This window comes from Sus scrofa, chromosome X (genome assembly GCF_054392235.1).
Source record: "Sus scrofa isolate SSC_HxYL_T2T_F1_AM1 chromosome X, Sscrofa_HxYL_maternal_Yorkshire_Landrace_v2.0, whole genome shotgun sequence".
Classification (NCBI taxonomy): domain Eukaryota; kingdom Metazoa; phylum Chordata; class Mammalia; order Artiodactyla; family Suidae; genus Sus; species Sus scrofa.
This window is the reverse complement of record NC_139401.1, coordinates 60,899,315-60,924,554: the sequence shown is the minus strand read 5'-3', so window position 1 is coordinate 60,924,554 and position 25,240 is coordinate 60,899,315. Positions and strand designations below refer to the sequence as shown.

The 25,240-nt window shown below is 38.8% G+C and overlaps 1 protein-coding gene across 47 annotated transcripts in view; it reads left to right on the top strand.

Annotated features, from left to right (window-relative positions):
• The window catches only part of MTMR8 (myotubularin related protein 8), a 143,341-nt gene extending 120,259 nt beyond the window's left edge, over nucleotides 1-23,082 (top strand). For 37 of the 47 annotated variants that reach the window (XR_014835115.1, XR_014835114.1, XR_014835103.1 and 34 more), the window contains 2 exons: nucleotides 19,047-19,173; nucleotides 21,604-23,082. Coding sequence is in view for 30 of the 47 variants with exons in the window: in XM_085007238.1 (XP_084863364.1) it covers nucleotides 19,047-19,173; nucleotides 21,604-22,056 (580 nt within the window). In the remaining 17 variants the exon portion in view is untranslated. Of the gene's footprint in view, nucleotides 1-19,046; nucleotides 19,174-21,392 lie in introns of all 47 variants that reach the window. The other 10 variants (XR_014835112.1, XR_014835116.1, XM_085007246.1 and 7 more) reach the window with 1 other exon arrangement.
• The last annotated feature ends 2,158 nt before the right edge of the window (nucleotides 23,083-25,240 follow it).

Below are 25,240 nucleotides of genomic sequence, written 5' to 3'. Positions count from 1 at the left end.
AGCCACAGAAATCAGACAAACAAAAGAAGTAAAATGTATCCAAATTGTAAGAGAAGAAGTAAAATTATCACTGTATGCAGATGTCCTGATACTATATACAGAAAACCCTAAGGACTCAATACAAAACTTACTTGAACTGATTGAGGAATTCAGCAAAGTAGCAGGATATAAGATTAACATTCAGAAATCAGTCGTATTTCTGTATACTAACAATTAAATATTGGAAAAAGAATACAAAAATACAATAACTTTTAAAATTATACCCAAAAAATTAAATACCTTGGAATAAACCTGAGAAAGGAGGTGAAAGACATATGCTGAGAACTATTAAACATTAATCAAGGCAATTAAAGGGGATTCAAAGAAATGGCAAGATATTCCATGCTCCTGGGTTGGAAAAATTATGATTGTAAAAATGGCAATTCCACCCAAAGCAGTCTACAAATTCAATACACTCCCTATCAAATAACCCATGACATTTTTCACAGAACTAGAATAAATGATACAAAAATTTATATGAGACCACAGAAGACCCAGCATTGCCAAAGCAATCCTGAGGAACCAAAACCAAGCAGGAGGCATAACTCTTCCAGACTTCAGGCAATATCACAAAGCCACAGTAAACAACACAGTGTGGTACTGGTACCAAACCAGACATACAGAACAATGGAACAGAATAGAGAAACAAGGGATAAACTCAGACACCTATGGTTAGTTTAACTTTGAGAGAGGAGGCAAGAATATCAAATGGGAAAAAACAGTCTTTCAGCAAGTATTGCTGGGAAGCCTAGACAGCTGCATGTAAAGCAATGAATCTAGAATGCACCCTCACACCATGCACCAAAATAAACTCAAAATGGCTGAAAGACTTAAACATAAGACACCATCAAACTTCTAGAAGATAACATAGGCATAACATTCTCAGACATCAACCTTACAAATGTTTTCTTAGGTCAGTCTCCCAAAGCAATAGAAATAAAAAAAATAAATAAACCAGTAGGATCTAATCAAACTGACTGCACAGCAAAGGAAACCATAAAAAACCCAAAAAGACAACTTACAGAATGGGAGAAAATAGTTTCAAACGATGCAACTGACAAGGGCTTCATCTCTAAAATATACAAACAACTTATACAACTCCACAGCAAAAAAAAAAAAAAAAAAAGCCAACAACCCAATTGAAAAGTGGGCAAAAGCCTGAATAGATATTTCTCCAAAGAAGCTATACATGGCCAACAAGCACATGAAAAAATGCTCAATATCACTGATTATTAAGGAAATGCAAATCCAAACTACTATGAGGTACCACCTCATACCAGTCAGAATGGCTGTCATTAATAAGTTCACAAATGACAAATGCTGGAGAGGGTGCGGAGAAAAGAAAACTCTCCTACACTGTTGATGGGAATGTAAGATGGTACAACCACTATGGAGAACAGTATGGAGGTGCCTTAGAAAACTGTACGTAGAACTACCATAGGACCCAACAATCCCACTCTTGGGCATATATCCAGACAAACTTTCCTTGAAAAAAACACATGCACCCATATGTTCATTGCAGCATTATTCACAATAGCCAAGACATGGAAATAACCTAAATGCCCCTCAACAGATGACTGGATGAAGAAGATGTGGTATATATACACAATGAAATACTACTCAGCCATAAAAAAGAACAAAAGAATGCCATTTGCAGCAACATGGTTGGAATTCGAGACTCATACTGAGTGAAAAAAGTCAGAAAGGGAAAGACAAATACCATATGATATCACTTATACCTGGAATATAATATATGGCACAAATGAACCTTTCCACAGAATAGAATATAATGGACATGGAGAACAGACTTGTGGTTGCCAAGGCGGAGGTGGAGGGAGTGCGATGGCCTGGGAATTTGGGGTTAATGGATGCAAACTATTGCCTTTGGAATGGATGAGTAGTGAGATCCTGCTGTAAAGCACTGGGAACTATATCTAGTCACTTATAATGGAGCATGATAATGTGAGAAAAAAAGAATGTATACATGTATGTGTGACTGGGTCACCTTGCTGTACAATAGAAAATTGACAAAACTCTGAAAACAAGCTATAATGGAAAAATAAAAATCATTTAAAAAAACAAAAATAGACATCAATTGTTTTGTACATTTAGCCTATTTCTGTCCCTATTTATCACAGTATTGCTGTGTTTCATCATCATTGCCTGCTCCATTGCCTATGTTGTAGGTTAAACTTCTTTAGGACAGTCCATTGTATAGCTTTAGTAATAGTGGCCAACTGGGAGTAGTGGTGTGACCAAAAGAATAAATCTCTTCCCAGGCTAGCTTTGCTACTAGGCTTCTCATTATAATTTCTGTCTCCCGTAATGTGGGCTGTGTATGTTTTTAGAACTCCCAGAACAGTAAGTTGGATGATAATATCTCTCAAATATTTTACAAGTCCTTATTAACAGTGACCTTTGCAGGCCTGGCAGATTTTGTAACCACTCTAAGCACATAGTTGTCAATAGTACATAGGGCTACAAGTTATAAATTGCAAATGGCATTTTAAAGCCGGCTTAGAATGAGTGTTATTAATAGTAGTAGATTAGACTACTACTATTAGGAGGAAGGTTAACCTCACTGTTGTTGTCTATGATTGTGTTAGTGGGATTGACTGACCCAAATAGTCAATTGTTCCCTATCTGACCCATTTTGTGTGTTTCCCATGGTGTGTATATAGAATGCTGTTTCCAGACATACTTTGTCAACCATAGAATGTACAGTTCAGGATTAGGTGTTCAATGTATAGTTGATATCGGTGAGAATAGAAAGTAGCAAAACAGCAGAGTAGGGATTAAAGTCAGAGGTCATCTGTAGCCAACACTAAAGAATCTGATTATCTGTTGGGTATCACCTTAAAAGTGTTACTTAGTCCAGGGGTGATCAGTTACACTACTTGAATGTTAAGAGTAAGTCCAGGTTTGTTCCACAGTGCCCTTAGTAGAATATAAAGATACCTTTCAAGACAGTGGTAGGTGGTTTGCTCATCTTACATTGAGTCATGAGTTTGAACACAGGCTGAGGATGGTCCCAGAATCAGTGGTCCATGTCAAGTCCTCATCAGGACTGAGGGGGAAGTAGTTAGGCTCTGGAATTTTCACTGAGGGAAAAGAGGAAGATAAAAGTACCATGTAGATATTACTTTGCTGTAAATAGCAATATCAGGCCTCCAAGTCCAAGAAAAATGATAATTGGGTTGTATCTGGTGTGAGTGCTGCAAGGGCTGCAGTGTCTCTTGTTGGTGGTCCTTTAATTTGTTGTGAATTTTAACATGGTGTAGTTCTGCTACAGGGCTCTGTGTGTGTGTGTGTGTGTGTGTGTGTGTATTTAATGTAAGCAGACTATGCAGTGTTTCCACCACTTGGAGGACCATTGTTTTGCAAGATCTATAGTAAAATACAAATGGCACAAAATTTACCACCTTAACAATTTTTAAGTGTACAGTTCATTAGTTAGCTTTGATAGTCCATAATCTTTCATTGCCTTGCCTTAGTTGATACTGTGTCATATTTACCACTTGCACCAGTAGGGATGGTTAACTGGTTTCTGCTGTGCAGTGCCCACCAACAGTGTAAAATCCTAAAGCTTGTTCCATTAAATACTTGCTGACTGAAGAGGTCCATCCTGATAATGGGAAAGGGACATTCTTTGTGGAGAGGGCAGCAGTTACAACCAGGACAGAAGCTTGCAGAACTGAGCTAATTTTTATAATTAAGTGGGTAATTAATGTCTTTATGACAGTAACCACACTGTGGCTTTGTAATAATTTTTGAAGTCAGGAAATGTGAGACCTACAATTTTGTTCATCTTTGTCAGGGTTATTTTGGATATTCTAGGTCCCTTGAGATTCCATATGAATTTTAAGATGGGATTTTTCTATTTCTGTTAAAAATTTCCATTGGGATAATGAGAATGTCTTATATCTCTAGATCACTTGGGTAGTATTGTCATCTTAACATTATTAATTCTTCTAGTCTATGGACAGGAAATGTCTTTCCATTTATTTATATCTTCTTTAATGTCTTTCAGCAATATTTATAGTTTACTGTATATAAATATTTTGCCTCCTTGGTTAAGATTATTCCATATTTTATTATTTTTGATTGTATTGTAAATAGAATTGTTTTCTTAATTTCACTTTTGGATGGATCATTATTAGTGTTCATTAGTTCATTATTAGTGGTTCATTTCTATGCAGTTGATTTTTTGTTGTTTTGAATGCTGAAAATTTGCTGAATTAATTGGTTCTTTTTTTGTGGAATCTCTAGGGTTTTTTACATATCATGTAAGATCATGTTTTACACAAAGATTATTTTATTCTTCCTTTCCAATTTGGAAGCCCTTTATTTATTTTTCCAAATTAATAGCTCTGGCTAGCACTACCAGTCCCATTTTTTTGATTGAAGTATAATTGATTTACAATATAGTATTAGTTCTAGGTGTATAATATAGTGATTCAATATTTTTATAATTATATGCCATTTAAAATATTAGAAAAAAACCTTGATTATATTCCCTATGGTGTACATTACATCTTTGTTATCTTATTTATTTTATACCTAGTTGTTTGTACCTCTTAATACACTTCCCCTATATAGCACCTCCCCCAATCCTCCTCCCACTGGTAATCACTAGTTTATTCTCTTTATCTATGAGTCTGGTTCTGTTTTGTTATATCCATTCATTTATTTTATACATATACATGAAATATATGGTGTTTGTCCTTCCATGTCTGACTTAATTCACTAAGCATAATACCTTCCAGGTCTATCCATGTTGTTGCAAATGGCAAAATTTCATTCTTTTTTATGGAAAAAAAGTATTTTATTGTGTTGTGTGTGTACTATTGTAAATAATGTTGTGAACATTGAGGTGCATATGCTTTTTTGAATTGGTGTTTTCATTTTCCTCAGATATATACCCAGTAATGGAAATGCTGGATCATATAGTATTTCTGTTTTTTATTTTTTGAGAAATCTCCATATTGTTTTATATAGTGGCTGTACTGATTTACATTCTCACTAATGTTCCCTTTTCTCCACTTCCTCTCCACCATTATTATTTGTTGTCTTTTTGACAACGGCCATTCTGACAGGTGTGAGATGATATCTTACTTTGATTCTAATGTGCATTTCCCTGATGACTAGTGATTTTGAACATCTTTGCATGTGCTTGTTGACCATCCGTATGTATTCTTTAGAAAAAAAAATTTTTTTCAGGGCTTCTGCTTACTTTTTTTTTTTTTGTCTTTTTGCCTTTTCCTAGGGCTGCTCCTGTGGCATATGGAGGTTCCCAGGCTAGGGGTCTAATCGGAGCTGTAGCCACCAGCCTACACCAGAGCCACAGCAATGCAGGAACCGAGCTGTGTCTGCAACCTACACCACAGCTCACGGCAATGCCAGATCCTCAACCCACTGAGCAAGACCAGGGATCAAACCCGCAACCTCATGGGTCCTAGTTGGATTCGGTAACCACTGCGCCACGATGGGAACTCCTTCTGCTTACATTTTAATCAGGTTGTTTTTTGATACTTTATATTTTTTGTATATTATTGCCTTATCAGTCAAATTATTTACAAATATCTTGTCACATTCAGGTTGTCTTTTCCTATTGTTGAGGTTCCTTCACTATGCAAAATCTTTTTAGTCTAGTTAGGCCACATTTGTTTATTTTTGCTTTTATTTCCCTTACCTGCATAGACAGATCCAAAATACATATTTCCAAGACTTAGTCAAAGAGGGTACTGCCTGTGCTTTCTTCTTTGAATTTTATGGTTTCCAGTCTTAAATTTATATCTTTAATCTATTTTGAGTATATATCTATACCTATATATAGGTATAGATATATAAATAGATATTTATATAGCTATATACCATGTTTATTTCTATAGCTGATTTCTAATTTCACACCCTTGTGATTGGAACAGACACTTTGATAACATTTCAGTCCTCTTAAATTTGTTGTAACTTGTTTTGTGGCCTAGCATGTTATCTATTGTGGGGCATATTCTGCATGCAATTTGAAGAATGTGTATTCTATTTTTGGATGGACTGTCCTAAAAATATTAAGCCCAGCTCATATGATATGTATTTTAAGGCCACTGTTTGATTTACTTTTGAAATGATCTGCCCATTGTGGTAAGTGAGGTGTTAAAGTTCCCTAATGTTAGTGTATTACTGTCAATTTCTCCCTTTATATTTGTTAATATTTGCTTTGTATATTTAGGTGTTTCTATATTTGGTGCACATATGTTTAAAAACATTATATGCTCTTCTTATATTGATCCCTTTATCATATAATGCCCTTCTTTGTTTTTTATTATAGACTTTGTTTTAAAGTCTACTTTGTCTGGAGTTCCCATCATGGCACAGTGGTTACTGAATCTGACTAGGAACCATGAGGTTACAGATTCGATCCCTGGCCTTGCTCAGTGGGTTAAGGTTCCAGCATTGCCATGAGTTGTGGTGTAGGTCTTAGACGTGGCTTGGATCCCACATTGCTGTGGCTCTGGTGTAGACTGGTGGCTGCAGCTCCAATTAGACCCCTAGCCTGGAAACCTCCATATGCCACAGGAAGTGGCCCTAGAAAAGGTAAAAAGACAAAAAAAATCACTTTGAGTATTATTACTTCAGGTTTCTTTTCATTTCCATTTGTATCAAATATCTTTCTCCACCCCCTCAATTTGTCTGTGTGTGTCTTTAGTTCTGAAATGAGTCTTTTGTAAGCAGCACATAGATGGCTCTTTTTGTTCTTTATCCTCTTAGATAGCCTATATCTTTTGATTGGAGCATTTAATCCATTGACATTTAAAGTAATTATTCATGGAGTTCCCATCGGGGCACAGGGGTTGATGAATCCAACTAGGAACCATGAGGTTGCAGGTTTGATCCCTGGCCTCACTCAGTGGGTTAAGGATCCAGCATTGCCATGAGCTGTGGTGTAGGTCACAGACATGGCATAGATTTGGCATTGCTGCAGCTCTGGTGTAGGCTGGCAGCTACAGCTCCAATTAGACCCCTAGCCTGGGAATCTCCATATGCTGTGGGTGTGGCCCTAGAAAAGACAAAAAATAAAATAAAATAAAATAAAATAAAATAAAATAAAATAAAATAAAATAAAATGTAATCATTCATAGGTATATACTTATTGCCATTTCATTATTTGTTTCTGGGTGTTTTTATAGTTCTTTGTTCTTTTCTTCTTTTTGTTTCTTCCCTTATGCTGTGATGATTTTCTTTAGTGTTGGTATTCCTTTCTCTCTGATTTTTGTATATATATTGGGTTTTTTAAGATTTTTTATTGTGATCAATTTGCAGTGTTCTTTCAAATCTGCTGTAAAGCAAAGTGACCCAGTCATACATATATATACATTCTTTTTCTCACATTATCCTCCATCATGTTCCATCACAAGTGACTAGATATATAGTTCTATATGCTGTACAGCAGGATCCCCTTGCCCATCCACTCCAAATGCAGCAGTTTTCATATACTAACCCAGACCTCCAATCCATCCCCCTGGCAAACACAAGTCTGTCCTACATGTCCATGATCTTTTCTGTTTCGTACATAGATCATTTGTGCCATATTTTAGACTCAAAGTATAAGTGATATCATATGGTATCTGTCTTTCTCTTTCTGACTTACTTCACTCACTATGAGAGTCTTTAGCTCCATCCCTCTTGCAGCTAATTATTGTAGGTTTTTGATTTATGGTTGCCATCAAGTTTATATATGTTGACCTATAACTATATCCTCTTGTTTTAAACTGATAGTCATTCAATTCAAAGACGCTATAAAAGCTCTGCATTACTTTTCCTCCTCCACATTTTGTGTTTTTGATGTCATGTTTATGTATTCATCTCTATCTCTTAACAGTTAATTGTAGTTATAGTTGATTTTACAACTCTTTTCTTTTAACCTTTGTACTAGCTTATTTAAGCTTTTACTTTTTTTTATTATTTAGGGCCACACCTATAGCACATGGAAGTTCCCAGGCTAGGGATCAAACTGGAGCTGCAGCTGAAGCCTCTGCCACAGCAACAGCAATGCCAGATCCAAGATGCATCATGACCTATGCCACAGCTTATGGCAACACTGAAGCTTTAACCCACTGAGCAAGGCTAGGGATTGAACCTGTATCCTTAGGGGCACTATGTTGGGTTATTAACCTGCTGAAGCACAATGGTAACTCCTGATTTTACTTTTTTCCAGTGAACATGCCATAGTTAGAGGCTGGTTCAGAGCCAGAGGGGTTGGAGCCACATTATTGCACTGATTTTTCTCTCTATTGAGTGTACTCAGGGATGCTTGCACCAACAGTGGGAGCTTTAGCTCTGGAGTTGATTTTGCTGTGTACAGAAATGTACACAGAAATGTACTCCAGACTGTGTACAGAAATGTGTGCCACCCATGAAGGTCTCTGCCCTGGAGCTAGTCTCCACTTTGGTTTGGGATATGGCCTGATCTTGGGCCTGAGGGCTTGGGGCCACACTTCACTGATGGTTTCCTCATATGAATGCATTGGTTAGAGGCTGGGTTGGGGCTGAAGGGATTGGCACCACACTACTGAGCTGGCCCCCTCTCAGTTGTGCACAGGATCTTGTGCTCCAGTGATTATAGTCTCTGCCCCAGACCTTTGTCCCCTTCCCATATTTTGTGCAGAGGTAGGCACTAAGGTGATGGTTGGTGGTCTTCTCCCCAGCATTAGTGCTGGCAATGGCTACTTCTGCCCTGGTGAGAGGCAGAGCCAGAGTCTGAGCCAGCTCCATTCCTTCCAAATGGGCACATATTCATTTAAAACAGTAGTCTCAGCTTTAGTGATGAGCAGTGTCAGAACAACAGGTGATAGAGCAAGAGCCCAGTGTGGGCTGAGGGGCACATTGGTGAAGTCTTGTCAGTCAGGCTAGAGTTCCAGGCAGTCTTCAATCTACTGTATCTGTGCTGTTTTGGAGAAAGCAAGACTGCACACATTCTTCAAGAGTCTCTGTTTCTTACCAGACTCCAGTAAGCCATACTGGTTTTCAAAGCAGCTAAGGGGGCTCATCCTCCTGGTATCATACCCCAGGGCTCGTGTGCCTAATATGTGGTTTGAACACCTTGCTTCCCCACGGAGGATCTCCAAGCCTGTGATATCCCCCTCCTCTTCTGTGTCCCCCACTAAGTGTGTGTGGGTTCCATATTACCTCTTTTGCCTTCCTATGAGAGTTCATATAATCTTTCTTTATAGCCTTGGTAATAGAAGAGGTGTTCTAGTTCCTACGTCAATTTCAACAAGTCACTCTATATATAGTTGTAGTTTTGACCTCAGCCTCCTGCTATTCATCATCTTCATCTCTACTCCTCTAGACCCATTTTATTTATTTTTCATTATTTTAAATTTTTTATTTATTAAATTATTTATTTATTTAATCTATTGATTTTTGGGGCTGCATCTGCAGCATATGGAGACTCCCAGGCTAGGGGTTGAATCAGAGCTATAGCTGCCTGCCTATGCCACAGCCACAGCAATGCAGGATCCAAGCTCTGTCTTCAACCTACACCACAGCTCACGGCAATGCCAGATCTTTAACCCACTGAGTGAGGCCAGGGATCAAAACTGCATCATGGATACTGATTGGGTTCGTTACCACTGAACCACAATGGGAATTGCTCTAGTCCCATTTTAAACAAAAATGGGGAGAGTAGGCATCCTTGTTTATTTCTAACCTTAAATGAAATGCTTTCAGTCTTTTACCATTCATAAATAACCTTTATTATTTTGAGGTACTCTTCTATTTCTAGTATCTTGAGTGTTTGTTTTATCAAGAATACAGTGTTTTATACTGTCAAATGCATTTTCTTATGGTTGTGTTTCCTCCCCATTATTCTGTTAATGTGATGTATTTCATTGATTCTGCATATGTTGAACCATTCTTGCATCCTAGGACTGTATCTCATTTGGTCATATGTATAAACCTTTTATTATGTTGTTGAATGCTGTTTACCAGTATTTTGGGGGTATTTTGCATAAATAGTCACAATTTGTAGGGGTTTCTTTGCTTGTAGTGTCTTTGTTTGCCTTTGAGATTCAGGTAATCCTGGCTTCACAGAATGAGCTAGAAAATATTCCCTCCTCTTAGGATATTTTGGAAGAATTTGAAAACGACTGTTGTTAATTATGTTTTAAATGAGTATTAGAATTCACCAGTGAGCCTAATGGTCCAAGGATTTTCTAAGTGGGGGGGGGGGTTGATTATCAATTCAATATTCTTACTAGGTATATGTTTGTTCAGATTTTCTTTATGATTCCATCTTGCTGCCTTGTATGTTTCATAGAATTTATTCATTTCACCTAGTTAATTCATATTGTTGGAGTAAAGTTGTTCATAATATGCTCTTTTTATTTAATAATGATTTTTATTTTTTCCATCATAGTTGGTTTACAGTGTTCTGTCAATTTTACACTGTACAGCAAGGTGACCTAGTCACACATACCTATATACATTCTATTTTCTCACATTATCATGCTCCATCATATATCCACTAGATATAGTTCCCAGTGCTATACAGCAGGATCTCATTACTTATCCATTCCAAAGGCAATAATTTGCATCCATTAACCCCAAATTCCCAGTCCATCTAGCTCCCTCCTCCCTCTGCCTTGGCAACCAAAAGTCTGTTTTCCATGTCCCTGATTTTCTTTTCTGCAGAACAGGTCATTCGTGCTGTATATTAGATTTCAGACAGAAGTGATATCATATGGTATTTTTCTTTCCCTTTCTGACTTTTTTCCTCAGTATGACAGTCTCGAGTTCCATCCATGTTGCTGCAAATGGCATTCTTTTTTTTTTATGGCTGAGTAGCATTCCATTGTGTATATATACCACATCTTCTTCATCCAGTCATCTGTCAAGGGACATGTAGGTTTTTTCCATGTCTTGGCTATTAGGAATAGTGCTGCAGTAGGGTTCATGTGTCTTTTCCAAGAAAAGTTTTGTCTGGAAATATGCCCAAGAGTGGGATTGCTGGGTCCTATGTTAGTTCTATGTATAGTTTTCCAAGTTACCTCCATACTGTTTTCCATAGTGGTTTTACCAATTAACAATCCCCCCAGCAGTACAGGAGGGTTCTCTTTTCTCCACACCCTCTCCAGCATTTGTCATTTGTGGACTTATTAATGTCAGCCATTCTGACAGGTGTGAGATTTGACAGCTGTGTAACAGTTTGGATTTGCATTTCTCTAATAATCAGTGATGTTGAGCATTTTTTCATGTGCTTGCTGGCCAACTGTGTAGCTTATTTGCAGAAATGTCTATTCAGGTCTATTGCCCATTTTTCAATTGGGGTGTTGTTGTTTTGCTGTTGAATTGTATAAGTCGTTTGTATTTTAAAGCCCTTGTCAGTTGTATTGTTTGAAACTATTTTCTCTGATTCTATAAGTTGTCTTTTTGGTTTTTATTATTGTTTCCTTTGCTGTGCAAAACCTTGTCAGTTTGATTAGATCCCACTGGTTTATTTTTGTTTTTATTTCTATTGCTTTGGGAGACTGACCTAAGAAAACTTTTGTAAGCTTGATATTAGAGAATGTTTTGCCTATGTTCTCTTCTAGGAGTTTGAATGTTGTCTTCTCTTATGTTTAAGTTTTTCAGCCACTTTGAGTTTATTTTTGTGCATGATGTGAGGGTGTGTTCCAGTTTCACTGATTTACATGTGGCTCTCCAGTTTTCCCAGCAATACCTGCTGATAAGACTGTTTTTTTCCCATTTTATATTTTTGCCTCCGTTGTCAAAGATAATTAATTGACTGTAGATATCTGGGTTTATTCCTGGGTTCTCTATTCTGTTCCATTGGTCTGTATGTCTGGTTTGGTACCAGTACCACACTGTTTTGATTACTCTGGCTTTGTAATATTGTCTGAAGTCTGGGAGAGACTTCCTAACATAGCTGTGTAGAACAAAAGCAAAAAAGAGAGAGATTTAAAAAAGAGGAAATCAGGACGGGACTAGCATTCCTGAGAGGGAGCTGTGAAAGACAAAAGTAACCCCTATACTGGGAAGCCACCTAACCTACAGGGAGATCAGCCAAGATGGAGGGACACAAAGTCACCAAGAAAAGCACAATAGCTGGACTAAGGAGAGCAAAGTAGAGTGAGAGTGGCACAGATCATCTACACCACTGCCCCAGACACCACAGCCTAAGATGCTCATGCGGGGGCTAGGTCCTGAGACTCAGACTCCAGGGGTCATTTCTGGGAAGAGGACTAGGATTTGCTCTGTGGGGATATCCTCAGAGGCTAAGGAGCAGTGTGCCATGGGCAAGGGAGCAGTGTGCTATGGGCTAAGGACTGGAACGCTATGGCAGAGCAAACCTGGGAGAAGGTCTATTCTTACAGGAGGAGCAAGGTGCTGTTGTTAGGAAGAGTGAGAGGAAGAGGGGTGGACAACCATAGGAATCTCCCTGCACACACACCCAGGATCTCAGAGGGCAGGGCACCTCTGGTGCAGGCTATGAGTGGTAAGAAGCCACTTGCTCGGGCTCAGGAGACCAGGTGTTTCTAGTGTGGGCTATGGGTGGCTGAGCACCTCTTGTGTGGGTTAAGTTCAGCAGGGAGGTCTAAGTTCAATGTGGTGCCTCTTGCGTGATCTATAGGCAACAGGGAGTACCTCGGTGGTCATCTCAGAAACCAGAGGGAGGAACGGACAGACACCACTGGGGGCCTGTGAGTGGGCTCCAGCTTTGGCCCCAGTCACCTCAGGGGTTGGTAAAAGGGCACTGCATCCGAGCATCACACCCTGTGAATGGGCTCCAGCTGCAGCCCCAATCACCTCAGAGGGCACCACAGAGGAGAGCATTGTGACCAAACACCACCATTGTTGCTCTCACAGCACTGGAAACACATCTGCTTTGCTGCTGCCACTGCCAAACGCTCCAGGCAGTGCCCACACACTTGCTCACCATCACTTCTGAGAACCCTGCAACTAGGAGCAGCTTGTGCAGCACCTTCTGTAGGGGCTAAGTAGGATGGGGTGCTTCTTGTGTGGTCTGCAGTTGGTGGGGGCAGACCACCACAGTAATCTCTGACTCCAGAAGTGGACATGGCCCACTACCACTCAGGGTCCCTGAACAGGCATGACTTGTAGCTCCAATCACTTAAGAGGAGGACACTGTAATCAAACACTACCTGTTGTTGTTCTCACTCCCCTGGGAACTCACACACTCTGCTGCTGCCACTGCCAAATGCTCTGGGCACCTTGTGAATTTGCCTAAGGCTCATTACCACTTCCCATGGCCCTGCAACTAGGAGTAGCCTGCACCACATTCCTGCAGGTCCTTGGCTGCTGTTAAGAGCCCAGCAACCAGGCAATGACTACTAGCCCTACCCATTGCCTCCTTCTGCCTGGAAAACACATTCACCCAGGGGATAATAGCTTGCTCACACTGAAGAGACAGCAAATATTCAAACTCCCATGCCAAAAATAAATAGTCAGCCCCCAAAAAATACAAAGGGGTGCTCTTGCATAGAAGTAGCCCTCCAAGACTACAGTTTGGCTTCCCTACACTTAAAAAAAAAAAAAATGAAGAAGCTCAGGAAACATTCCCAGTTAAAAGAACAGGAGAATTTGCCTGAAGCACCAAACAATGAAACAGACCTCTGCAGTCTGATAGACACTAAGTTCAAAAGGGAGATAGTGAAAATACAGAAGGAATTAAGGCTGAACATGACGGAATTAAGAGCAGACATGAACAGTAATGCAGATTATTTTGGAAAGGAGCTCAAAAATATAAGGAAGAACATAGAAAAATAGGAAAATTCATTTGAAGAGACACAAACAGCTCTAAGAGGAGAATGAATAATGCAGAAGAATGAATTAGTGACTTGGAAGATAGAATAATTGAAATCATCCAATCAGGACAGCAGACAAAAAACCAAATGGAAAAAACATGAAAGCAATATAAAAGATCATAAAGGAGACTAGTCTATGCATAATAGGAATTCCAGAAGGAGAAGAAAAAGAAAAGGGGATTGAAAACATTTTTGAAGAAATTATGACTGAAAACTTTACAAATCTAAAGGAAACTGCTATCAAGGTACAGGAAACACAGAGGGCCCAAACAAGTTGAACCCAAATAGGCCCACACCAAGACACATTATAAATGGAAAAAGTTAAAAATTAAGAGAGGATTCTAAAGGCAGCAAGAGCAAAACAGTGTTAATTATAAGGGAACCCCCATAAGGATATTAGCTGATTTCTGTACAGAAACACTACAGGCCAGAAGAGAGTGGCAAGATATATTCGAAGTTCTGAAAGGAAAAAATTTGCAGCCTATCATACTCTATCCAGCAAGAATATCATTTAAAATAGAAGGGGAAATAAAGAATTTCTCCAACAAACAAAAGCTGCAAGAGTACAGCAATTCTGAACCCATTATGAAAGAAATACTGAAAGGGCTTCTCTAAATAAAAAAAGAAGTAAGAAGAAATAGGATGGAGGAAACCACAATTGGAAAGCAATCACTTAAATAAGCCAGCATACAGATTTAAAAGAGGAAAGAAAAAAAAATAACTTGTAAAAGTGATGATAAACACAAGAAGAGCAAAGGACAAACATGAAGATGTTAAAAAAGGACTTCAATATCATAGAATGGGGGAAGGAAAGAAAGAAAATCTTGACTCTTTCATAATATGCTCTTATAATTCTTTTATTTCTAAAAAATTGTTTTTTAATATCCCCTCTTTCATTTTTGGTTTAAACTGTTTGTGTGTCTCTTTTCTTTTTCTTAGTTAATGAAGCTAACATTTGTTGATTTTTACTGATATTTTCAAAGAAACTTCTCAGGTTCATTGATTTTTTTTTTTTTTTTTTTTTTTTTTGTCTTTTTGCTATTTCTTGGGCCGCTCCCGCGGCATATGGAGGTTCCCAGGCTAGGGGTCCAATCGGAGCTGTAGCCGCCGGCCTATGCCAGAGCCACAGCAACTTGGGATCCGAACCGTGTCTGCAACCTACACCACAGCTCACGGCAACGCCGGATCGTCAACCCACTGAGCAAGGGCAGGGATCGAACCCGCAACCTCATGGTTCCTAGTCGGGTTTGTTAACCACTGCGCCACGACGGGAACTCCTGATTTTTTTTATATTATTTCTCTGTTCTCCATTTTTTTTGCCAACTCTGCTTTAATCTTTATTATTCCTTTCTTCTGCTTGCTTTTCTTTTTAGTATGTTATTTTTGTACTTCTTTAAGATGTAATGTTAAGTTTTGATTTGGGGATCTTCTTTTTCAATGTAAGCATTTACAGCTAAGTTTTTTTTCTCTAAGTACTGATTTTTCTGCATTTTATAAGTTTTGATATAAGTTTGGCTTTTGCTTTCATTTGTGTCCATGTATTCTCTAATTTCCTTTTTTTTTAAGGCAGAACCTGCAGCATATAGACGTTCCTGGGCTAGGGTTCTAATTGGAGCTGCAGCCTCCAGTCTATGCCATAGTTACAACAATGCTGGATCTGAGCCACACCTGTGGCTCTAATTTCCCTTGTGATTTCTTCTTTGACCAATTGGTTGTTTAAAAATATGTTGTTTTCTTTCTACATATTTATGGGTTTTTCAGTTTTCCTTCTATTGATTTATAATTTCATCTCATTCTTATTGGAATAGATACATTGTATGATCTCATTATTTTAAGTTTTGTGGAATAACGTATGGTCTATCCCAAGAATCATCTATATAAACTTAAGAAAAATATGTATTTTTCTGTTGGGGTAGAGTGTTTTGGACAGCTTTTTTAGGTCCAGTTGCCCTAATTTCTTTATTGATATTCTACCTGTTCTGAGAGATTTCTCCCTTCAATGTTTTCATTGTTTGCTTTGTATATTTTGGAGCTCTGATGTTTAATACATATATGTTTATAATTGATATGCCTTACTGATGAGTGTACTGTTTTGTCACTACATAATGTCCTTATTTGTCTTCTGTAATAATTTTTGACATAAAGTCTTTTTCTGATATTAGTTTAGCTGCTCCTGCACTTGTTTTTATTTCTTGCATGAATATCTTTTTAAAATTCTTCTACTTTCAATCTATGCATGTCCTTAAATCTGAAATCAGACTCTTCTATATAACATACGCTGTGATCCTGGGTTTTTATTTTTAATCCATTGTGCCAATGTTTGCCTTTTGCTTGGGGAGTTTAATTTTCCACATAATTACTGATGAAGAATATCTTACTGTCATTTTTCATTTAGTTTTGAATGTCTTTTTGTTATTTTGTCCTTAATGACATCCATTACTACCTTCCTTTGTGTTTAGTTGATTTTTCAAGTGATGTATTTTGACTTTGTTTTTATTTTCTTTTGTGTATATTCTGTAGATATTTCCTTTGTGGATACAATGGTGATTGCATGAAACATTCTAAAAGTGCAATGATCTATTTTAAACTGATAACATGTGTTATGAGCTGTGTAATTCCCTCTCCCAAAATTCATATGTTGATGTCTTAACCGTCATACCAAAAATGACTATATTTGGATATAGTCACTTTAAAGAATCAGTTACAATAAAGTGAGGTCATATAGATGGTCCTTAATCTATGATGACTGGTGTCATTTGAATAAGAGGAAATTATGATGCAGACACACACAAAGGAAAGACTGTATGAAGAAAGAAGTAGAATATGGCCATCTCCATGACAAGAGGTCTCTGAAGAAGCTAAACCTGCCAAAACATTGTTGTCATATAATGAGAAAATAAATTTTTGTTACTAAAGATACCCAATCTATGGTACTTTATTTTGGCAGCCCTAGCAAACTACATCTTAACTATAGTAATATGCAAAAACTAATTCTTTACAGGTCCATCCTCCAACACTTTATGTTATTGATCTTATCATTTTTATCTTTGTATGTTGTATACCAATTAACATAGATTTATAGTTATTCTTTATGCTTTTGTCTTTTAAATCTTACAAAATAATTGAAAGTGGACTTAAGAACCAAAATTACAATGATATAGGTTTTTATATTTGTCTATATGTTTACTTTTACCAGAGAACTTTATATTTTTGTATAGCTCTGAGTTATTGTCTATTATCCTTTCATTCCAACTTGAAGGACTCCATTTAGCATTTCTCATAGGATGGATCTAGTGGTTTAACTCCCTCAACTTGTTTCTCTTGGAATGACTTAATTTTTCCTTCAGTTTTAAAGGGCCACTTTGATGAATAAAGTATTCATAGCTTACAGTATTTTTCTTTTAGCACTTTAAGTATATCATCCCACTGCTTTCTGGCATTTGAGGTTACTGCTGATAAATCTACTGATATTCTTGTGCATAACAAGTTGCTTTTATCTTTCTACTGTCAGCATTCTCCCTTTGACAAAATATTTTATTTCAATATGTCTCAGTGTGGATCTCTCTGGATTGATCTTAGAAATCACTGAGCTTCTTATATTGAATATTCACTTTTTGTCTTCAAATTTGGGAAATTTCTAGTCATTATTTCTTCAAATAATTTTTCTAACACTACTTTCTTCTCCTTCTTGAAGTGCCATAACACCTGTATTGGTACAGCTCGTGGTGTGCTGTAAGTCTCTTAGGCCCTATTCACTTTTCTCCATTATTTTTTGTTGTTGTTGTCATTCCTTAGACTCAATACTTTCAAATGACCTTTCTCCATGTTTGCCGATTCTTTATTCTGCTTGATTAAATTTGCACTGAACCTCTTTTGTGAATTTTTCAATTAAGTTTTTGTGTCCATTAACTCCAGAATTCCTGTTTGTTTTTAATCCTTTCTGTCTCTTTGATGATATCTTTATTTTCTTCCTAAACCAGTTTCCTTATTTTGTTTGTATGTCCCCATTCTCTTTGACTTCAGTGAGCATACTTAAAATAGTTGTTTTGAATTTTGTTCAAGTAAGCCAAAATCCTATGCTTTTTTCTAGATATTTATTTTGTACCTCTGTATGGACTATAGTTCCCTGTTTCTTTTTATGCCTTATATAATCTTTTATTGAAATTTGGTCATTTAAAAACCAGTGCTTCTCCCAGTCTTTGAGAGCTGGCTCCATGCAGAGGAAGGCCTACACCAGTCAGCCCACTTTAAAGGCTCAGGGTCCAGTCAAACCTTTTCTAGAGATACATCTTCCCTGGGTCCATTCTTCTGCTTTTATCCCCATTCCCCATATACTCAACTGCTTTTAAACATGTTAATTTCCCTAAGAGTTTTACCCTGCTTCTCAGAAGCCCTATAAGTTATTTCATATTTTTCTGCCCATAATCTCTTGACCCATGAGTGCTTGAGATCCCTTGAAGCTCTCAGCTGCCACTGCTCTGAGTAGCTTTCAATCTGTTATTCAGACTATACCACCAATCAAGTCAATTCTTCAAGTCAGGTGAGACAGAAATCAAAATTTGTGTTACCCGTAGATAAGCCAGAACATTACAAACAACTTCCACTCTTTCCTCTCTATCCTGAGAGAGGAACTGGGAATTGGATACCTTCCTCACAATCATACTGTACTGAGTGGAGCATGGAGCAAGGATGAGCAAAAGCACTCTGAATTTTTCTACCATTTTGTGTACAGCTTTTTCTCATGTGGGTATTGACTTGATTATTGCAGATCCTTAACTAGTTTCTAGAGTTCTGACAAAGTTACTTTGGTCCATATACTGTTTATTTAGTGTTTCCATGGGGGAATAATCACATGAGCTTCCTAATATGCCATCTTGCTAATGTCACTCCCTATTATTTGTTAAATCTGCATGTAAATCTATAATTATCTCAAAGTAAAAATTTTAATTTTAAAAAAAGAAGCTCAAGATTGCTCAAGTCCAAAGTGTCTTTTTTACCAGAGATCTTTCTGCTGGGAACTTTCCTCTTAAATTATGAACATGTCCATTCTTTTTAGTGTCATCAAAGTTACTTACTTTTGAGATCTGTCTAGCTACCAAGCTAATATTTTCCTGACATGGGGAAAACATAAATAGTCTTTCTCCACCTAAACTAGCCCACTTGTTTTCTTTTTGTTTATTTCAGGTTCTGGTGTGGGATGTATAACCGCTTTGACAAAGGACTGCAGCCCAAGCAGAGTATGCTAGAGAGCCTCCTGCAAATTAAGAAGCAGAGAACAGTGCTGGAGGCAAATGTGCACAAACTAGAAAAGGTGAGAATATAAGTCTTAAAATGAGAACCTCTTACCCCTTCTGTGTAGGCCCAGCCCACTTGGAGTTGAATTGGTACTTGTGAGAAGCTGTCTGTCTGGCTTGTTATACTCTCTGGTCTCTAAGATTTCTGTGTCTATAAAGCTCTGAGGCACAACTCATTTTTTTTACCTCCCATGTAAAGTGGTAGATATCATACTCAGCTAGTTAAACAAGTGGATTGGTTCCCTTTTTGGATCTGGGTGGAATTATTAGAAGGAACAAGAGTGAATGGCAGGGAAATCATACAGGTATTTTTTATCCATCTAGAGAAGAAGTGTAACTTCTTTGGTGTACTGATAAGAACAGATGAAATTATTATATTTCCAATTAGGAAAACCTTATAAAAAATCTTCCTTCCTCCCCATGAAGATTGTAAACTCTGCTCATTGAGTAGTGATTTTCATTTATGAAGTGATTTTGTGTTGGTTTTGCTTTATGATACCAGCAAAACCAAAGTCAGACACTTGTTTTTAATTAGAGGTTAAACAAATCAACAGGAATTTCCTTTCAAAAATGGAAAATGCTGAGCTGCTTCTGGAATCTCAGGGTCCCTAAGGGTGTGTTTGAATTAAAGGGGCAGGATATTTCTTAGAAAAGAATTCTTGGAAAGGGTGTGCTGTTTAGGAACTGGGTGTGAACCTACTTTTGGCCAGATAAAGGCATAGCTTTTCTGCTCCCTGTAAGTAAACAAACATACTTTTATTGTGAAAATAAATGTATTGTGATTACATCAGACCCTAAACTTTTGAATGCCCTCTTGGGAGGAAACAGTCAGTTACTTGGTTTCACTGAAAAAAAAAAAAAAAAAAAAAAGAAGAAAAAGAAAGAAAAGGGAAATACAGAGAGTATAACATGAATTAAAATCATAGGAAATGAAGGAAACAAGCAGCCCTGGAAAGGCCAAGCCCTAGGCAGAACTGAGAAGTGGAATACCTTTTTCCTACTGTTTCTTATCTCGTCTTTTTAGGCTACTATTAGCAGCTTCTTCCATAAGACCTCCAGAGTGGGTTCTCTATTCTAAACTCAGCCCTTTCATTCTCCCCGCCTAATTCCTAAAAAAGAATCAGATTTATTCTAGATAGAATCAGATCACTCTCTGATTCTAAACTTCAAAAGTAAGACTTCTTTTTAAAATAATAACAATTATTAACATTCCTTTTCTGATACAGAGAAGAAAAATAAAAGTAGGCCATATTATTACCCAGATAACTCGTTTGACATTTTTTAAAAGGCAGTACAAGTATAAAGTTAGAATATGCAGAATACAAAAACATACAAAGTGAAAAGTTGAAAAGATTCCCCCAGCCACCTATCCATTCAATTTCTCTAAGGGTTTTCACAGTTTGCGTGATTTTGTGAATTCCAGGAAAATAGGAATGGTATGCTTATACCCTAGGGAAGGAGCTCTTAACTGGAGTGCATGAACCCATATATGTCCAGAGATTCCTTTCAGGGGATCTGCACTAACATGTGCATGCATGTGGATTTCTGAAGAGGTCCATCATTTTCTTCAGATATTCAAAGGAGTCTCTGACCCCCAAAATTAAGAATCATTGTTGTAAAGTATCAGTGACTCATTGTGTTATCCCTGAAAGTAAAAATATCCCTTGGAGGAAGGATGAAATAGTAGGTAGTTCATAGAATTTGGCATTAAGAAGAGGCAGGATCAGATCCCAGCTATGCCACTTCCTAAATGTGAGAATTTGTGTAACTCTGAGTCTCAATTTCCTCTCTAAAATAAAGCTAATATCTAACCTGAGAGGACTCTTACAAGTATAAAAGGAAATACTATATGTAAAGCGACTAGCACATGGAGTATTCAATAAATGTTAATGATCATATCCCAGATCTCCCATCGTGGCTCAGTGGTTAGTGAATCCGACTAAGAACCATGAGGTTGCGGGTTTGATCCCTGGCCTTGCTCAGTGGGTTAAGGATCCAGCATTGCCATGAGCTGTGGTGTAGGTTGCAGACGTGGCTTGGATCCTGCATTGCTGTGGCTCTGGTGTAGGCCAGCAGCTACAGCTCCGATTAGACCCCTAGCCTGGAAACCTCCATATGCTGCAGAAGCAGCCCAAGAATTGGCAAAAAGACAAAAAAAAAATCATATCCCTTGCCTTCCCTGCTCCCAGGAATAAAACTGTATTTATCAGAAAAGTTTTTTTTTTTTTTTTTATAGATACAAGACCATTGAGGACCTTTAATGATAGGGCTTTTAAAACACTATGTCAAGTGATGAAGAAATGATGTTTGGGGTGATGACAAGGGGACAAAAGGTCATTTGCTACCACATAAGTGACAGCAGGCAGGATCCCTACAGGTCAATGTGATATCTGCCTAGTTTTACTCTTGTTTCTGATTCTGTTCAACCATTCCTTGCTCCATGACAGAAACTGAAAGGCCATGATGAGTCACCTGAAGAAGTCTGTAGCTGCTCTCAATTAGGGAATTTATTATCTCAGCATCTGGGAAGTCCTTTGTCCAGTCCTCTTGGCTTTATGGGTGTTGATGGAGACTTCAGTACCTTGATGGAGAATGGCACTCTTTCAAGGGAAGGAAGCCTTCAAGTTCAGTTGGATCAAGTCAAAAGCCAATGGGAATACCTCCACCATGACTGTTGTGGGATCATGGACAACCTTAGGGCCATAAACATTTCTGGGGATGTGGGATTCTCTGGAGACAGAGGCATCTCTGGCAACACAGGCACCTCTGAGGCTATAGGCTTCTATGGAGACATCAGCATCTCTGAGGACATGAGCTTCTCTGGGAGCATGGTCATTTCTGAGGACACAGGCCTCTCTAAGGCCAGCACCAAGGGAGCAGACTGCTCTAAGCACCAGTGAGCTACTCATCTGTTTCCATGCTGGGTGCACCTCTGACACTCACAATGGCCCTTGTCCCCCTCAGAAAGACTGTGCTGCTTTTCTAATTGTTTAAATGGGTGAGGTCAGGGCATCACTACTCTCACTTAAGAGCCAAGAAGGGAATTTAGGGCCTTTAGTAGCTAAGCAACCAGTATATGCATGTCAAGCAGCCCAGAATACAGGCAAGAGAAATAATGTGTTATTATTCTATAATTGGATTTAGCTTTGAAAATGTTCCTTTTCAGCTTAGAAATTAGGCTTAGAAAATTACCATTTTCCTTAAAGATCAGCCTCTCTTACTTTCCACCCTTAACTACTGTAACATGAAAACAAGTGGAAATATCATCACAGTGAAGAATTAAGATCCTTATGAGGGCATAGAGATATGGTGTGCAACAGGTAACTGAATTGCAAAATTGAGATGGGGGTAGATGTGTTCCTGTGCTGAGAATAGCTGGGACTTATTAGACTGAGTAAATTGAGCCTTGTTTTTCTTTGACACTTTCAAGGAGAAAGTTAATTGCAGGAGCTGAGCTCTGCTGAAGTAAAAAGATAAGATAACCACCTCAATCACTCCTAGAGTCAAAAAGATCTCCCCAATTATACATGCACAGTAAGATTCCTAGGGGTCAAAAAGGGAGGGGGTGCCAGGCCATAATAAGTCCTGATACCATCCCAGAACCCTTTGCTCTGGAATCCATCTTTGCCAAAAGATGTGCATGCATATTGGGGAGGGTCCTGTGTGTGAGAAATAAAACACTCCAGTCAGGTGTGAGAAATAAAACAGGATAATTGGCTAAAGGTAAACAAAGACCTGGAAGAACTGTCCTACATAATTGATTTAAATCACCTCTTAGGCACACTCCTGACTCAGGGGGATGCCCTCATCCACACTCTTTAGAGTATTACTTCTTTGCTTCTGACTTAAATAAATAAACGACTTCTCTGTGTGCTCTCCCACACATTGTACTGTCTCTAACAATAAACTTTATGCCTATTTAAACAGTCTATGCCTCCTTGAAATATTCTTGCTTTTAACAGGGGGAGATAATTATGGCAATTCTGCTTTTAGCCTCTAGTTAGTCTAGTGGCTAGGATTCCTGGTTTTCAACCAGGCTGCCCAGGTTCAATTCCTGAGCAGAAAATTAAGATCTTACTCCAAGCCAATATTCCCTGCTCTCCCTGAGATCAGAATGACTTAGAAGACAATTTTATTTCCAGGTATATTTAGTCGTAGGATGTAAGCTAACATTATTGCCACTAGAGACGCCAACATTTGCCTGAACAATAAATCAAAATGATCCATAGGTGCATGGATGCTTAGTAGTTTAGAATATATAAAGAAATAGTTTTCTTAAGTAACACTTGTTTTCCCCTCACACCCTATCTAGGTTTTATAATACTTAGCAAACTCCCTTTTTCAGAGATAGCCGATCAGTAAACTTGAAGCCACTCCATTCTAAAATGATCAATTAAATATTAACATAATCTGAATTAATATTGATAAATAGTATTCTCAACATCACTTTAAGAGGTAACTGAAAATCTCTAGACCTTCTAATACATGGCCTATGTGCACTTCTAAGTTTTCCTAAAACAGAACTCTTATTAGGTATTTTTATGAAGACCAGAGGTTTTGCTTCCCTAGACATCACATCAGCTTTGCAGATTTTTAGACACAAGTGGCACTACTTTTAAAATTCAAGAAGGATCAAGATGGTGGTGGAGTAAGACCTTGTGCTCACCTTCTCCCATAACACATAAAAAAACCACAACTGTATGTAGAATGACTTGCAGAGAATACGTACTGAATGTTGGAAGAAGAACTTAAACCTCCAAAAAGGGCTAGAAACCCTCGACATAACTGGGTAGAACAAAAGAAAAAAAAAAGAAAAAGAATCAGTATTGGACTAGCATTCCTGAGAGGCAGCCATGAAAGAGAAAAGGAACCCACATCCTGGGAAGCCACCTAAATGACAAGGAGGTCAGCCAAGACAGAGGGAACTCAAAGTCTCTGAGAAAAGCACAGCAGCTGGACTGAGGAGGGCAAATCAGAGTAAGATTGACACCAATCATCTGCACCACTGCCCCAGATATAACAGCCTGAGATACTGCAGTGGGGGCTGGAGGCTGTGATTCAGGCTCTGGAGGTCACTTCTGGGGAGAAGACTAGGATCAGCTGCATGGAGGCAGCCTGAGGGGCTAGGGAGTGGTGTACCATGGCCTGGGCAATAGAACGCCATGGGCTGGGGAGAAGAATATAGCCAATGGAACCCGGGAGGAGGTCGGCCCACAGGAGAAGCAAGGTGCCATTGTTGTGGAGTGTGAGAGGAGAAGGGGCAGACTGCCATAGGAATCTCCCTGCACACATGGGCTCTCAGAGGGTGGGACACTTCTGGCTCAGGCTAAGGGTGGTGAGAAGGCACTTGCTCAGGCTGAGGGAGACTGGGCACCTCTTGCACAGGATACAGGTGGCTGGGCACCTCTTGTGTGGGCTAAGGGCAGCAGGGGGCTATGTGAGATGTGGTGCCTCTTGTATGATCTACAGGCAGCAGGGACAAACCACAGCAGTCATTTCAGAAACTGGAGGGAGGCTGGTCTGCAACCACTTCAGGTCTGTGAACAGGTTCCACCTGTGGCCCCAGTTACCTCAGAGATTGGCAAAAAAGAGCACTGCAGCTGAGACCACTTCTTGTTGCTCTCACACCTGGGAACACAACCACCCTGCTGCTGCCACTGCCAAATGCTCCAGGCTGCGTGCACACATGCTTGATCACTGTCACTTCCCAGGACCCTGCAACTAGGAGCAGCCTGTGTAGCACTTCCTACATGGGCTAAGCAGGATGGGGTGCTTCTTGCATGCTCTACTGGTGGGGACAAACCACCACAGTTATCTCTGACTCTAGGGGTGGGTGTGGCCCACCACCATATGGGTATGTGAACAGGCAGCACTTACTGCCCCAGTCACCTCAAAGGATACCACTGAGGAAGGCATTGTGACTGAACACTGTTGTTGCTCTCACTCCCCTGGGAATTCACACACCCTGCCAGTGCCACTGCCAGATGGTCTGGGTGCCACATAAATCTGCCTGAGGCACATTAACACTTCCCTGGGATCTTCAACTAGGAGTAGCCTGCACCACCTTCCTGTAGGTCTGTGCTG